This window comes from Lynx rufus, unplaced genomic scaffold, assembly GCF_022079265.1.
Source record: "Lynx rufus isolate CCGP_SWC_20201006 ecotype Redwood Valley unplaced genomic scaffold, mLynRuf1.p SCAF_12, whole genome shotgun sequence".
NCBI classification, from domain to species: domain Eukaryota; kingdom Metazoa; phylum Chordata; class Mammalia; order Carnivora; family Felidae; genus Lynx; species Lynx rufus.
Window position 1 is genome coordinate 48,343,294 of NW_025814826.1, and position 16,243 is coordinate 48,359,536.

Below are 16,243 nucleotides of genomic sequence, written 5' to 3' on the forward strand. Positions count from 1 at the left end.
CCAATAAGAGCTCTAGCACTCCAGTCCTGACCCGTGACTCAAAATTCATCCTGGGTGGATGCTAGGGAATGTACATTTTGAACAAACATCCCAAGTGATGCCTTTGATTAGGTCAGGTTGATAAACACTAGGATGGAACAATCTATAAAGGCCACCTACTCTAAAATCCCAAGAAAGTGGGAGTTTCTATTAAAGACACCATTTTTTACCCAATCTCAACGTCAGAATGAGAGCTGTTAAGTCCTGAAATTAGGTTCCATTGGCTGTGTGTGTGTGTGTGTGTGTGTGTGTGTGTGTGTGTGCTTGTGTATGTGTGTGGACATGTGTGTATGTGTGTGTGTGCACATGCATGTGTGGTGTGCATGTGTGTACATGTGTGCATGTGTGTTGGGGGGAATCACTATAGCAATAAGATGCTTTAAAAATGCTTAAATCAGAGGTCATCACTCTCCAGGAGGGTTTAGGAATGGCTGGACAAGGCAGGAGGGATAAACAGATGACCTCGTGTTGTCTTTCAGAAACCTGTGATTCCATGAGAATGACACAGGTTTTATGCATGATCTGTCCTGTTTACCTCCTCTTGTCTGAAGTCAGTGAGTCATGAAAAACCAAAATTGCTATTGAAATGTCAATTTGGAAGAACGTCTTTGTTTTACTTAGAAGGATTTTTGTGGAAATATGACTTAAGCTTTTGTGTCTCAGAAGATGAGGTGGATTTCCCTGGGAAAAGACTCAAGAAAACCCAAGGAAATGGGAGACTTATTTTGTATTAAATATTTGGAAAAAGACAGGAATCTCAATCCGTTAGTCATAACCAAATGCCCAGTGATGGTGCTTCGCCTCTGATGACTATCCTGGAAAGATTAATGATTCTTTACTGTGACCTTTCCTTTCCACTCTGGGCTCCCACCTGCAGTCTGAGTTGCCTATTTACCTCGTGGCTGAACTGTTCGAATGGTCAGTTCTTCTGGCTTAATAGTCTCTAGCCTATCCCCACTCCAATCCATTCTATACACTCCTGCCACAATAATCTTGAAATTCTGCTTTGCAGACATCAATACCTTTCTTAAAACTTCAATGGTTCCTACTGTGTTTATAAGTAAATATTATGAAATTGAAGATTATCAGAAGGATAGAATCTCACAGTCATTGCAGTTAGCTCCCCAAATCCAAATACCTTTGTCTGGCAATCAAGGACAGCTTATTTACTCTATATATTAATCAGGACTCTTGTTTATGAATTACAGAATCTGGCTTGGGTGAGAAGGGAAGGTCAATGGTTCATGAAACTAACAGGAAGAAAAGATGTGGCTGGAACCAGGGGCTTGAACATCATCAGGCTTCTTTGCTTGTCTCTTTTTCCTAGTTCTCTCTGATAGCTCCCTTTCTCTGTGGCCTCTGGCCACTTTAGGCTCACACTTTTATAGATTTTCATCGTACAGAAAAAAAAAATTGCCTTTAATTCCAAATGCAGACATCCTAAGGAAGGTCTCTCACTGAATGCCCTGGTGTAACAATGAGAAGAGTTGGGTGCACAGAAACAGAGGCTGTTATTGTCAGACCCCATTGGAACTATGTGGTTGAGTTGGGGATGGGGGTGGGAGAGAGCAATTCCCTAAAAGAAGGTGGTGCTGACCAGACTAAACCAAAGAGTTCTGGGTAGATAAAGCAGTTAGTTTTACAACCCACAGTGTGCTATAATAAACTTCTTTGAGCTTATTTTATTCTACTCTTTGAATTTTTATATAAACTACATGAGTCTAGACAATGTTTCCTCAACATGTTATGTACATTTTAGCCACTATGGCTTTTCCAGTACAATTCCTTATGTCTACATCCCACTTCCTTCTCTCTGCCTAGATGTGACCACAAGACCTAGCTGAAGTTACTGCTTCTTGGCCTGCCCTGGGCTTCAGAGATGACATTTGATGAATGTGCCATGTTTATGCAATTCAATTGGTACTAAGTATATATCATCTGGTATTAGAAATTACTCTGCCACGTGTATATCCTGTCTCTCCAACTCTCTTAGAACCATCTTCAGGACAGATGTGTTTAAACTCAGCTGCAGAAATAATTGCTTCTGGTTATTATTACTATTAAATTCCTGTTTTATAGTTTCCTAGGTTTGAGGAAAGAGAAATTTGGAAAATAACAGCAAGAAAGTCAAAGAATTAGAAAGTATAGTTGTATTCAATATCAACAGTCATACAGTAATTGAACTGGTGTCAGCCTCTGTTTTGAGCTTTGATCAAGGGAAGATAATAATAAAAGTTTATCCCTTAGATTGAGTTTGGGTATCAGTTAGGAAACATCTCCAAAGGCACAAAGTATTTTGAAAAGAAGCTACTTCCAGGGCTATCAGTCTCCCCATTGGCAAAGAAAAGCATAGAGTTTTCTGTTCTCAAAGTTCTCCCTTTCTCTTACACCGATTTCTACACCCAAGCATAAACACTTTTGTGTTTGACAGGGATGGTTTCACCAATAGCAAATTAAAACAACCCAAAACTATGCTCCTGGGAGTAATGATGGCTTGCCACTTTATCTCTTGCTTAGAACTAGGTATAAAATTGGCACACCTGGGTAGCTCAGTTGGGTAAGCATCCGACTTCAGTCCAGCTTCCTGGGTAAGCTCAGGTCATGATCTCGCGGTTTGTGAGTTCGAGCCCCGTGTCGGGCTCTGTGCTGACAGCTCAGAGCCTGGATCCTGCTTTGGATTCTGTGTCTCCTCCTCTCTCTGCCCCTCCCATGCTCATGCTCTCTCTCTGTCTCTCAATAATAAATAAATGTTAAAAAAAAAAAAAGAACTGGGTATAAAGTGCACTGTATTGAGTACTATAATTTGGCACTCAAAAATATTATTTTCAATGAATTAACAAATTAGATTTTCAACATATGAATAAAATACTGGATAGTCTATTGAATAAGATACTTAATAAAATAAGTAGAATAGAAAATCCTGGTTCATAAGTAAAAACTTTATAGAATATTTTACATGACCAGAATAAGGATTTCAAAATTATTTCTCAGTCTGTATGAGACTTTAGTCCACAATACTAATCCATCAAAAATACTTCACAACTGGTGTAGGTTTCTGGATGAACAAGGGGACACAGTGTGTTTGTACTCATGAGGATAGTTTAAACTCCCACCCAAACTGTCATATCAAATTTTTAAACAACAGAATTGACCAGTTCTAGCTTCTTCCTGGGAAGAATGTAGAGACATGGAATTAGTGTTGTTCTCAAATTTATGACAAAAAACCAAACTAAATTCACTTTCATGACTTAAAAAAAAACCATTGGCTCTACAACACGAAGAGTGAACCCTAATGTAAACTGTGGACTTCGGGTGATAATGATGTGTTAGTGTAGGTTCATCAGTTGCAACAAACGCATGAGTGTGGTGGAGCATGTTGATAGTAAGGGAGGCTGTGCATGTGCAGGCCCAGGAAGGATGTGGGAAATCTCTGTACCTTCCTCTCAATTCTTCTGTGAACCCAAAACTTCTCTTAAAAAATAGTCTTAACTTAAAACAAACAAACAAGCCAACCACTCATGAGAGACCTGAGGTCACAGAACAAATATGGCCCCAAATCTAAAAAGAGATAGTGATTCCAGGGAAAGAGGGCACACAAATATGTGCTTCTCTGGGGGGTAGATGCAACTGAACATGAATCGGAAGAGCTCAGCTAGGATAGCTCAGAAGTTGGTTAAGGCTATGTGTGGGCTGGTGGACTAGAGTGGAACTGGGTGCTGCAGAAACTGAAGGGGTCTGCACCCTTTTTGTTGCTTTGCAACCTTGGGAGCTTCTCAGGTGAAATCAGAAATTGGTCCCCATACATGGAGAGCAAGGGGAGACTGAAGAAAGACACAGACCACTCTAGGTGGTAGGTGTCAGTCTTAATTAGTAAGAGAATTACTTACAAGGCTTGTCTTGGGTAGTTGTAAGATGAGTAGATCTCTGCACCTGCCTGCCAGATTCTTAACGTTTATATAGAGGCCTTAATGGGGGATCTGTTGTGCATTCAGTCCAGATGGTCCCAATAACCCATTGCTCTCCTGGGCTACCCTAGAAATGGCTCCTAGTGTGGGAATGGTGGGAAGAACGTATGTTCCAAGGACAGGGGACTAGGTGAGGAGTCTCCAGTTGCCTTCTGTTCAGCTCTCAGGTCAACCAGTGATCACAGCCACTTGATGACCTCCTTCAGCACTTTTGCAGCCTCTTTCTCCGTGAACTCCATTGAGCATTCACAGAATAGATCAGAATGAACCAAAGATCTTGAAGGGAGGGGCAGTAGCCCTGTAGGGAGAAGTAAGACCCCCCAGACAGACGAATGAAAACATCAATGTAGCAGGGGAAAGGGAAAACTGGCTGGTTCTGGTATGTTGGTCCTGCCCACTCATTATAGCTGAGGAAAGGGAGCAGGATGTGAGGAAAGTCTATCCTTGGGACAAGGGGCAGAATTAAGTACAGCCCACAATCAGTGAACGTCAAACGACAAGTAACAGCAAAATGCTGCTGGGCAAGGGATGGGAAAGGAATAAGAATGTGCAGACAGAGCATTTTTTTTTAATGTTTATTTTTGAGAGAGATAGTGTGAGTGGGGGAGGGGCAAAGAGAATGGGACAGAAGATCCAAAGCGGGCTCCAAACTGACAGCAGCAGGCCCATCGTGGGGCTGGAACCCACAAACCATGAGATTATGACCTGAGCCGAAGTCCATGCTCAACTGACTGAGCCACCCAAGCGCCATGTTTTGTTTGTTTGTTTGTTTGTTTGTTTGTTTTCAGACAGAAGATTTTTGAAGAGCAGCTCAAGAGGAAGATCTAAAACTCAAACAAGCATTGCCCTGATACACATCCACCACCTTAGAAACAAACTATCTATAGGAATTTGAAACCTCTGATGCACTGAGTATCACCATTGCAAAAAGAAAAAAAGAAAGAGAAGGAAAGGGCAGGGAAGGGAAGGGAAGGAAGAGAAAGAAAAAGAATTGGACAAAATTGGTGAATTACTAACTCGATTAATGCAAAGCCTTCCATTACAATTCTAGAAGAAGGAAAGGCATGCCCATATCCAGGTATATAAACTATTTACCCTGATTTCCACTGACCTACTCAACACATTTGGCTTTTAATAAAAAAAAAAAAATGAGACATACAAAAAGGCAAGAAAAAGCCAATATACTACCACGTGACAGAGTAATCATCAGAAATAATTTTCAGCTTTACTATAAATTGCAAGTAATTAAGACAGAGTGGTATTGGTGAAAGGACAGATTTATAGATAAATGGAACAGAATAGAGAATCCAGAAATAGACCCACACAAATATAATCAACTGACTTTTAGCAAAGATGCAAAGGTAATTAAATGCAGAAACACTCATCTTTTCAACAAATCATGTTGAAACAACCCAAACTGTATGTAAAAAAGGTGAGTGGGAGGGCTTCAATACATATCTCACATCATGTATAGAAGCTAACTCAGTTACTGGGGCGCCTGGGTGGCGCAGTCGGTTACGCATCCGACTTCAGCCAGGTCACGATCTCGCGGTCCGTGAGTTCGAGCCCCGCGTCGGGCTCTGGGCTGATGGCTCAGAGCCTGGAGCCTGTTTCTGATTCTGTGTCTCCCTCTCTCTCTGCCCCTCCCCTGTTCATGCTCTGTCTCTCTCTGTCCCAAAAATAAAAAAAAAAAAAAAAAAAAAAAAAAAAAAGAAGCTAACTCAGTTATAAAGGTAAATGTTAATAGTAATTAGTCATGCTAATATCACTGGCCCCGATACGATGCGAAAAGGGCCATTAACTACGCGATATTCTTCCCCCAGATCCGTAACATTGATCTATTCGTGAGAAAACATCAGAAAGACCGATATTGAGACAGAGTTTACAAAACAGCTCACTAGGGATACTCTACATCATCTTTTCAGTGGTTCTGTAACTCTAAAGTTGTTTTAAAATTGAAAGTTAAGAAATAAAGAGAAACAGACGTGAAGTCATACACCATATCTCCCTTTGAGGATAAGGCTGAGGTAGAGTGAACCCAAAGTAGCAACCAGGGAAGCCCATCAAATTAGCATTTCAGTGATTTATACTTGATGCCATTAACTTTCCAATGTTTCCTAAACCTAGCTGGTGCCAGTGGGCCATTTCATTTTCTGTAAATAGGAACTCTGATGGAAGAACTGGAGCTTCTGAAGGGGAAATGCAAGCTCCTTGCTAACTCATGTTCTGCTGCTTAAACCTTCAGCACTTAATTCCCACGATTTTTTTCCACTTCAAGTATTGCAGTGATGGGGTTCTGATTCTCCAGGTTTTGAGTCTCTTGACTTTGCCTCTGCTTTTCATTTCCCCAGATTTATGAGTTTGTGTGGCATTCACATGGATCTGCCCTTCTGTCAAAGTGGCCATAACGGATGTGATCTCACAAAGGTAGGGCCGATCAGCGCCAATGTCATGCTCTAAGTCATAGTCATACGTTTGCAGCCTGCAAAATGATGGAATGGAATAGACCCTGTTCACAGCGATGTTCCCTTCTTGGGAATTGCAACTGAGAAGACAGACCCTCACTGGCCATGTCTCTACACCAGTGCCAATCTAGGACAACCAGAGTGTCTATTCCAAAGAGTTTGAAATTTTGAGCTGAAAGATACAGAAATGAAAGACTAGTAGAAAGTGTAGGAACTTCTGCCCCTAAAGTTGCCAGAGTTATTTTAATTCTGTTATTTCTCTGTGGTTTGGATACAGCCTATATTAGTTTTCTGTAGCTGTTGTGGCAAATTAGTACACACTGAGTGGCTAAAAAACATGAATTCGTTCCTTAATAGACATTAATAATACTTCTCTCATAGTTCTGGAGGCCAGAAGTCCAAAATCAAGTTGTCAGCAGTATTATACTCCCTATGGAGGCTGTAGGGGAGAATTTCTTCCTTGCCTTCCCTAGGCAAGGTTTATGGCTCCATTACTCCCATCTCTGCCTCTGTCTGCACATCATCTTCTTCCGTGTCTTTCCCCCTTTATGTGTGTCTTATAGAGATACTTGCCATTGGATTTAGGGCCCACCGGGATTATTTCCTCATCTCAAGATCCTTAACTTAATTACCTCAACAAAGACCCTTTTTCTAAATAAAGTCACATTCACAGGTTCTGGGGGTTCTGATGTGAATGTATTTTGGGGGGGTTACCATCATTGAATCCAATACCCCACCCTTCCAATTACTTCCTCAAACTAAGCAGTGCCCATTTCCATCACTTGCAACCAAAAAAAAAATTAGTTTAGGGTCTCTCGATGCTAGCCATGACAGTTGTAAGTGGTTTGTACCACCTGTATACTAAGCTTGACTTCAGAAATTCTGCAATTTCAATGTAGTGTTACCTTGGAACTTACTGAAAGTGCAAGTCTCTGCCTTCCACCCCAGTTTCTCAATAAATTGGTCCAGGAATCTGCATTTTAACAATTCTCAGGTGGTCCAATGAGAAAAGAACAGGAAAAATTACGAAGGCTCAGACCCTTTAACGTCCAATTCAAATAAAAGCAAAAGGAAAAGCAATGAAAAATAACTTGAAAACTTTAATGATATTGTTTATATAGTAAAAACATAAAATCTTTTAAATAAGGTACATTCAATTTCTCAGAGCATCTAATATTCAGATAATTTATATTTCATATACTTTCCAACATTAAACAATTGACTAAGTAATGCATTTTCTAAAAAATGATATTACAACTTATATAAGTAAAAGTACATTACAAAAATACTCCACACAGGAAGGATGGCAGTACTTATTAAGAAATGCTATAAATTTTCCATTAAAAAATATATTTTATCTCTCATTTGTCATAATTATAAAAGAATATATATTTTCCTTTCTAAAATTGTCTTACACAGTTTCCCCTTAGGATGATAGTATGTACAAACCTTATATCTGAATGAATATAAATAGAAATACTGTAATAGTGTTACAGATATATTAGTAACTTTTACAGAAAAAAAATATGGCTTTCTAATAAAAGCCTCTAGCACAGCTGAAATCTCAAAGCTATTTAAGTTAGACATTCCCATATTTAGTAAGGCACAATGGAATCTAGTTTCTTATTTCCAGTTGAATTACTGCGAGCAGTAATAAGGGAAAATATAGTCAGTAGATAGTGGACCAGATCTATCAGTTGGATAAACCATTTGGGGTTTACTGAACTTTTGGGGGAGATGTTAGTTCTTTCTCCACACCATTGTTTCTTTTTGTGCCCTGTGGCCAAATCTAGTCCTTGGTGATGAGAAAGAAATCATTGCACCCCCGTCAAGTGCCTGAGAAACAGTTTACTCATTCCTTGGATCTGGTCTATTGTGAGGAAATAGCCCAGTGACCATTTCCGGTTATAAGCAGCTTATTTTTACTGATTGGACCTGGTTCCCTATCATTTCTAAAAATAGCTTCTGATATAATCTGTACATGGTGAAGCTGTGAAGGAACCTGATGGTCTTCTTCAGGCTCTGAGTGACCGTTTTGGGGAAGTGGTACGTTTTCAAGTGCTTCAGGGCGTGCATCAGGGCCTTCAGGGTGTCTTGGTCGCCATTTTTTATTCTCCACAGGCTGAGCAGCTTTAGAATCTGCTCACTTGATTTGCATGTCTTCACTGTCTTCTCAATGTCTTCTGTGGTGACTTTCTTCCCCGGCAAGCTTTCCATCAAGCTGCGAAGCTGCTCGAAGGTGAGGTTTGTGTGTCCGAGGTGCCGCTGGACGCTGTTTTCACATAGGTCAATATCTGTAGAAAGCCAAAGCCCAAAGAGACATTCACATAATGCATACTCCAAGGCCACCACCACAAAACTACTGTGAGGCAAAAGAATGTTCTCCCAGAATTTCATAAATTTACTTTAAGGATAACCTTCTCCTTCCTTTTTATGGTGGCAAAGGAAGGTTAAGTAATGCTAGTTATTGGTGAGAAATGAGTTAAATATTATTTCTTGTTATAAATGATAATATGCTTTATGTATTCCAGGCATCCGACAAAGCTTTGTGAAAAGCCCTAATTTTGGAAATGAACAGTAAAATACTATAAATGCATCACTCTCTGTTTTCTAAGAAAAATTAAAACCGTAACATTTCAGAAAAGTAGAAATATAAGTATTCAAGTTAGCAATTTTGTATAAACTTTCACTAGTTGATATTTGATATATACCCCATTTGAAGAGTTAGGTGTGACGAATGGTCTTTAAAATAAATAGCACCTGAGGATTACTACACAGAAGATCTGAAAACCCACTAATATGAGGACAAAGAATGGTAGGATCCATATGGCCTAGAGAATAATTTGGTAACGAGCTAGGACATAAACGTAAGAGGGAGTATCTAACATTTCCATTAATGACATGAGTCATTTACTGTCTGTAAGCCCTAAGGCAAGTCAGTTCATCTTTTGGGGATGAAATGTCCTTATTTATGAAACAGAGAATGTGGCCCCTTCCAATTCTAACAGTCTCTGATTCTGTATCCCACCCGCTCACCGCCCCCCCCCCCCTTTTTCCTGCTTCGGGGCTAATTATACTTTCAAAGAATACATTTTGTTTGCCAAAAACAGAAGAAAACTTTACTCTTTGCTCAAGTGAAAGCATTCAGCTGTCAAAGATCTCAGTGTCCTAAAATCTGCTGCCTCAGTTTCAGATGGTGGAAGCTTTTCAGGAAGTGTAGGACTCCACGGTCATCTAACTAGTGACAGGTAAAGAGCAGATGGGTTTCTCACTGACATCGACTGCATCATGAAAACCTTCTTCCTTCTTTCAGGCATGCCTTCCCAATGCTAACTGAAGTCAGAACTCTTTCCACTGTGTATCCTAAAGCTTATAGTCCACACTGCATGCAGCTTCCTTTTCCCCTTTGGATTCTGTCCACACAAACACACACACACACACACACACACACACACACACACACACACAAACACCCCATGCAATTTCTCTTATTTTCTTTCTTTCTTTTTTTTTTTTATTCGTTTATTTTGAAAGAGAGAGTGTGTGTGTGGAAGGGGCGGAGAGAGGGAGAAAGAGAATCCCAAGCAGGCTTTGCACCATCAGCGCAGAGCCTGACGCGGGGCTCAAACACATGAACTGTGAGATCATGACCCAAGCCGAAGTTGGACGCTTAACTGACGGAGCCACCCAGGTGCCCACACGCAGTTTCTAAAGAAGATTCTTTATAAAACTTTAAAACATGAGAGCACTTGGTTTTCACCAGCCCTTTTCTCTAAGAAGCCCGAACATTTTACAGACCTCATCTCATTAATCCTCACAACATATGCTATTAAAATGGTAATTTTAAAATAGGCTATGTTGTGAGGATTAATGAGAGGACATCTGTAAGACACTTGGAGGCTCTCTGGAGAGAATTAACAAATAAATACAGCATAGCTTCTTGGTGGAAATGAAAGAGAAAATCCAACGTGTCTAAAGGACATCCAGGTAGGACAGAGGGGATGCTAATAAGACTGCTAAGGGATGTGGAGGTGCGATTCCTGAGGTCCAGTATTTGACATGAACTGTCTCTCACTTTAGAGTGTTCATACACTTAAAAAAGAAGTTGGGGTATGAAAAAAGAGGGGTGCCTGGGTGGATCAGTCGGATAAGCGTCCGAGTCTTGATTCGGGTTCAGGTCACCATCTCGCAGTTTGTGAGTTTGAGCCCCACGTGGGGCTCTGCGCTGCCAGTGAGAAAACATCCTCTTGGGATTCTCTCTCTCTTCCTCTCTTTCTACCCCTTCCCTGTTCACACTCGCTCTGGCTCTCTCAAAGTAAAGAAGCTTAAAAACAAAAAAAGTTGGGGTGTTGAGGAGGTGAGAATGCAGGACTGTTTTAGGGATAGCTTCTACATGATCACTTAGTGAAAACATCTTTAATCCAAGAATAATTCCGAAAGGCAAACACCATCCACACGACTAAACATGTACATTGTCGTCTTCTTGTTTATGATAAATGAGTGTCTTTGATTTCTGATCAATCTGCTTATTTCAGGCTACCCTACCTTGGAAGATCTTCTTGACCATATCTTGATCTTTGTTTTGATGTTTCCATAACTTCAGTAGCTGGAAAGTTTGTTCTTGTGAACTGTATTGCCGCTTTATCTTTTCCACACTCTCCGCATTTACCCTGGTGCCAGGCAAATTGTCTACCAGGATGCTAAGCCAGTTAGGGGTGAATTTTGTAGGAACAGCAAACCTGAAGAATGCCTCCTCGCACAGGGTGACATCTAAAGGTGGGAAAACCAAGATTTACTTAACAACTGGATTCTTGGAAGTCTAGTGGACAATAAATAAATAAGCCAGCACCATAAGGTTTTTCAAAATACAGTATGTTAAAATGTGAAATTTGAATAAAATCAACCCTCTGTTGGCTGGTCTTGGTAGCTGAATGTCAACCCAAATGGGCTTATGTCCTTAGGGCATTTGTGGGGGATAGTTTAAACAAATGTCTAATAAAAATATTGCTATGAATGAATTGTAGCAAACATTCTAATGTACACATTAACATTTAAAAAAAAATTTTAGTGTTTTTTATTTATTCTGGAGAGAAAGAGAGAGACAGAACACAAGCAGGGAAGGGGCAGAGAGAGAGGGAGACACAGAATCTGAAGCAGGCTCCAGGCTCTGAGCTGTCAGCACAGAGCCCGACAAGGGCTAGAACTCAGGAACCGTGAGACCGTGACCTGAGCTGAAGTCAGACGCTTAACTGACTGAGCCACCCAGGTGCCCCACATTAACATATTTTAACGTAGATCTTAAATATCCTATTAAAGGTTTAGTTGGCATCCACAGGTTACTTCAAGATCAATGTCAAAACAAATATAATTACTGTCTTTACGGGACCTGGAAAAGCAATCTGGAGTAGTATTTTGTTTTCTACACACACATAAACACATAGTTTACCTTTAAGAATAAGGAGGGATATAGATGTATAAGCATATATTCCGTGGGAAAATAAGAAAACAAAAAAAATATGTCGTTTAGAAAAGAGGTACAATGGGGGCACCTGGGTGGCTCAGTCGGTTAAGCATCCGACTTCTGCTCGGGTCATGATCTCACAGTTTGTGAGTTTGAGCCCCGCATCGGGCTCTCTGCTGATGGCCCAGAGCCTGGAGCCTGCTTTGGATTCTGTGTCTCCCTCTTTCTCTGCCCCTCTCCCGTTCACTGTCTCTATCAAAAATGAATAAATGTTAAAAAATTTAAAAAAAAAATTTTTTTTAAAGAAAAGAGGTACAGGGGCGCCTGGGTGGCGCAGTCGGTTAAGCGTCTGACTTCAGCCAGGTCACGATCTTGCGGTGCGTGAGTTCGAGCCCCGCGTCAGGCTCTGGGCTGATGGCTCAGAGCCTGGAGCCTGTTTCCGATTCTGTGTCTCCCTCTCTCTCTGCCCCTCCCCCGTTCATGCTCTGTCTCTCTCTGTCCCAAAAATAAATAAACGTTAAAAAAAAAAAAATTAAAAAAAAAAAAAAAAGAAAAGAGGTACAATGGCCTGAGGGGGGTAGAATCTGTTTATCCCAGGGATTAAGCGTTTGTCTTTGGATTCGTCAGACGTGGGTCTGAATTCTGACTTTGTCTCTTCACCACCAATATTGAACCTGAGCAAACTTCACCATGTTTTCGTAAAGTTTAAAGCTCATGTAGCAAAGGTACCCGGCACATACTAAGTGCTCAATGAATGATAAAACTAAAAATTAGGGGTGCCTGGGTGGCTCAGTCAGTTAAGTGTCCGACTTTTGATTTCAGCTTGGATGTTGATTTCATGGTCATGGAATTAAGCCCCACATCAGGCTCTGCACGGAGCATGGAGTCTGCTTGAGATTCTCTCTCTCCCCCCCCCGCCCCTCCCCTGCTCATGTGTGCACACGTGTGCACACTCTCTCTCTCAAAAAAAAAAAAAAAAAGATTTAAAACAATAAAATTAGAAATGAATGAAATAAAGAAAAGAGAATGTAAAAGTTAGAAGTCACTCCTCTTGTCCCCCCTTCCCTCGTTCCACTGTTTAAGAAAGCAGAACGGCCGAATGATCTGTCTAAGGTTCTGACTCCATGGGGAAAAAATGCTGGAACGGGGTTGGAATCTTAAATGTCTCAGCCCCATTCCCATGTTCCGTATTCTTCTGTGTCAGATAAAAAGATGCTGGGGGAGGGGCGCCTGGGTGGCGCAGTCGGTTAAGCGTCCAACTTCAGCCAGGTCACGATCTCGCGGTCCGTGGGTTCGAGCCCCGCGTCGGGCTCTGGGCTGATGGCTCAGAGCCTGGAGCCTGTTTCCGATTCTGTGTCTCCCTCTCTCTCTGCCCCTCCCCCGTTCATGCTCTGTCTCTCTCTGTCCCAAAAATAAATAAACGTTGGAAAAAAAAAAAAAAAAAGATGCTGGGGGAGAGTCGAGCTGGTTAAATGCCGAAAGGCAGGTCATCGTCAGTGTGCCGCACCCTCCATGGAAGGTCTGACATTAGTCTAGTGGTAAGAATGACAAGGTGAGGACACCATCCTGATGAGCGTCCTCACCAACATGGGATGCATTCACATGAGCTTGGAGTTAGTGGCCTTTCATGAATACAGAGTTTAGGACAACCAGAGGAACTTAGAACCTCTCTGTGCCATATGGCAGTAGGCCATAACACCATACATGACAAAACCGATTTTGCATTTTCTGATTTGTTACCGATTTATGTCATGGTGCCTCTTAGCTGTCACTTTTTATTCTTAAAAGTGATAAAAATGCATGGGGCGCTTGGGTGGCTCAGTCGGTTAAGCATCCGACATCAGCTCAGGTCATGGTCTCACGGTTCCTGAGTTCAAGCCCCTCATCGGGCTTTGTGCTGACAGCTCGGAGCCTGGAGCCTGCTTGGGATTCTGTGTCTCCCTCTCTCTGCCCCTCCCCTGCTCACTCTCTCTGTCTCTGAAAAATAAACGCTAAAAAAAAATTTTTTTTAAAGTGATGAAAATGCAGAACTTACCAAAAACCTCTACAATTTGGACTGCTAGTTTGGCCTTGGACATAATCTTTACACCACCCCTTTCCCCATGGGTAAGGTTTGATTCAAGTGTGAAAGGCAGAAAGTCAAGTTTGGGAGTGCGATCATGACATGGGGAAACCTCTGGAGAGATTTTGACTTAGGGTGTTAGCAGCCACGCATAGAGAACAGAGAACAATCTTCTCTGGTTAACATTCAAGAATGGGAAAACAGGAGTTTCGCTAAGAAGGGAGCCAGAGGGTCTTGAATTCAATTCAGAAGCGGTACAACAAGGCTGACATTTTGAAATATAATTACCTATTCCACATTTTTGAGGCGATTCACTGTTTCCAGAACACACGTTGTCGTGAGTTGCATTTCCTTTTTGAGTTAGAAGGAGACCAAATGCACTGCAGTTTGTGTGTTTTCTACAGGGTGCTTTAGATGACGTCTCATTCGAGAAGAACCCATCTGGACATCTCTTGCAAACTGTATTTCGCTCCGGGGTTCCTACAGAAAATACCAAGCAATTTAGCACCCTCTTCCCAAACACTTTTGCAGCAGACATTCTCTAAATAAAGACAGTCTTGGAAAGACTTTTCACTTGGTTTTTACTGCTACTATTATGTTGCACAGACTTGAGGCATTTTGATTTTTCCCTTCATTAGACAGAGAGAACAAAACTTCTGCAGTTAGTAGCCCCTCAGGCTACAGCCTCTCCCATCCCTGTCATCCAAACACAAATGTGTTTTGCTGTTACCTACAAAACAGGAAACAAGAGGAAAGGAAAGAATAGGGGTGTTCATCTGTCCTGCCTGCCTGTGCGAAGCATTGGTAAAGTCTTGTTGTCAACCATAATTCTTCACACATTTCTGCTGGAAAATCATGAAGATAACTGCTGTGTACCTGCGGTAATGTCATTCTTTGAGATCAGTACCTACCGAATGCCATGTTGTTAAATTCCAAGCGGTGCCCACTGAAGTTGTCTTTCCTGAATCCTAATTGTGAAGCAACGCATAAGTATGCTAACCTTGAGAAGTAAAAATTTACAACATTATAATAAACTTTTGAAGGTGGCAATAAAGTTGGTCAGTGACTCCAAAGCTTAAGACTGCAGTTAAGCTACACGGTAAATGGGAGATGATATACCGTTTGCTTAAACTATTGAGTTTTAAAAGAGCACAGTCGTTAAAATTTCTGGGAAGGGTGACTGCAAGGGCATTTTATTTCATGGCGGAAAGATACTTGATAAGTTTGGAGAACTCACTGATTAGAAAAATTTCAACCAGTCAACAACTAAAGATAAATACCTTCAAAGCCTTGGCTCTATTATGCGTGGCTAGATTATACATTATAGGGTATTTGCATATGAAAATACCTCCATCTAGTGTAAGCTAGTTGAACAGATTCAGACTTCAATATTCAAATGTAGCTTTTCCAGGCCAATTCTGGCTCAGGGGAGATAACAAATACAAAAGAGACACCATGAAAGCTACAGAAAGTTAATAAACTTCATTTATTAAAGATGCAAACCTCCCACTTCATTGTATCAAAACCAGAAGAGAGAAAGAGAAAGGAAGGGAGGGAAGGGGAGAGAGAGAGAGAGAGAGAGAAAGAAAGAGAAGGAAGGAGGAAGGAAGGAAGGAAGGAAGGGAGGAAGGAAGGAAGGAAGGAAGGGAAAGGAAGAGAAAGAAAGAAAGAAAGAAAGAAAGAAAGAAAGAAAGAAAGAAAGAAAGAAAGAAAAGAAAGAAAGAGAAAGAAAGAGGAAGGAAGGAAGGAAGGAAGGAAGGAAGGAAGGAAGGAAGGAAGGAAGGAAGGAAAAGAGCAAAATGATTTGGCTCTAGTTTTAGCTCCTGCCTCTTCTGACGGGATTGATGATGATGCATTGACCAGTAAAAATGACAAAGGGCTGGCAGGAAAAAAAGAGGAAGGGTCAAACTACAAGCCCAAAACTTTCACATGCCATTTCCATCTTTGCAGTGACATCGTGTTAGGAAAAAAACTTACACAGAGGTCTAATTTTTTAAGTACTTTCTTACTACACCTCTCCCCTTAAGTGGGATCCAGCTCCACACCAGTTCCTACAAAATCATAAGCAGAGGTGTTTGGGCGAGAATTCCATAGTATTCTTTCATTGCTAACACACTGGGACTCAGTGGACTTGGCCATCTGGATCCAAGTCTCCCTCTGCCAACTGCCACATGTTCTGGAAAGCAAACTGCACGAAGAAGAATCTTGTCATTCTTCAGGTACGTGTTGAGGGCTTGGGTCTTGCCATGCA

The 16,243-nt window shown here is 41.2% G+C and overlaps 1 protein-coding gene across 1 annotated transcript in view; it reads right to left on the minus strand.

Moving 5' to 3' along the window:
• Nucleotides 1–7,549: 7,549 nt before the first annotated feature.
• Nucleotides 7,550–16,243, minus strand: part of TNFRSF11B (TNF receptor superfamily member 11b) — a 29,961-nt gene continuing 21,267 nt past the window's right edge. Inside the window, exons 3-5 of the mRNA XM_047073800.1 lie at nucleotides 14,281–14,472; nucleotides 11,015–11,239; nucleotides 7,550–8,763 (exon numbers count right to left, since the gene is read on the minus strand). Coding sequence (XP_046929756.1) covers nucleotides 8,375–8,763; nucleotides 11,015–11,239; nucleotides 14,281–14,472 — 806 coding nt within the window. The 3' untranslated portion in view covers nucleotides 7,550–8,374. The remainder of the gene's footprint in view (nucleotides 8,764–11,014; nucleotides 11,240–14,280; nucleotides 14,473–16,243) is intronic.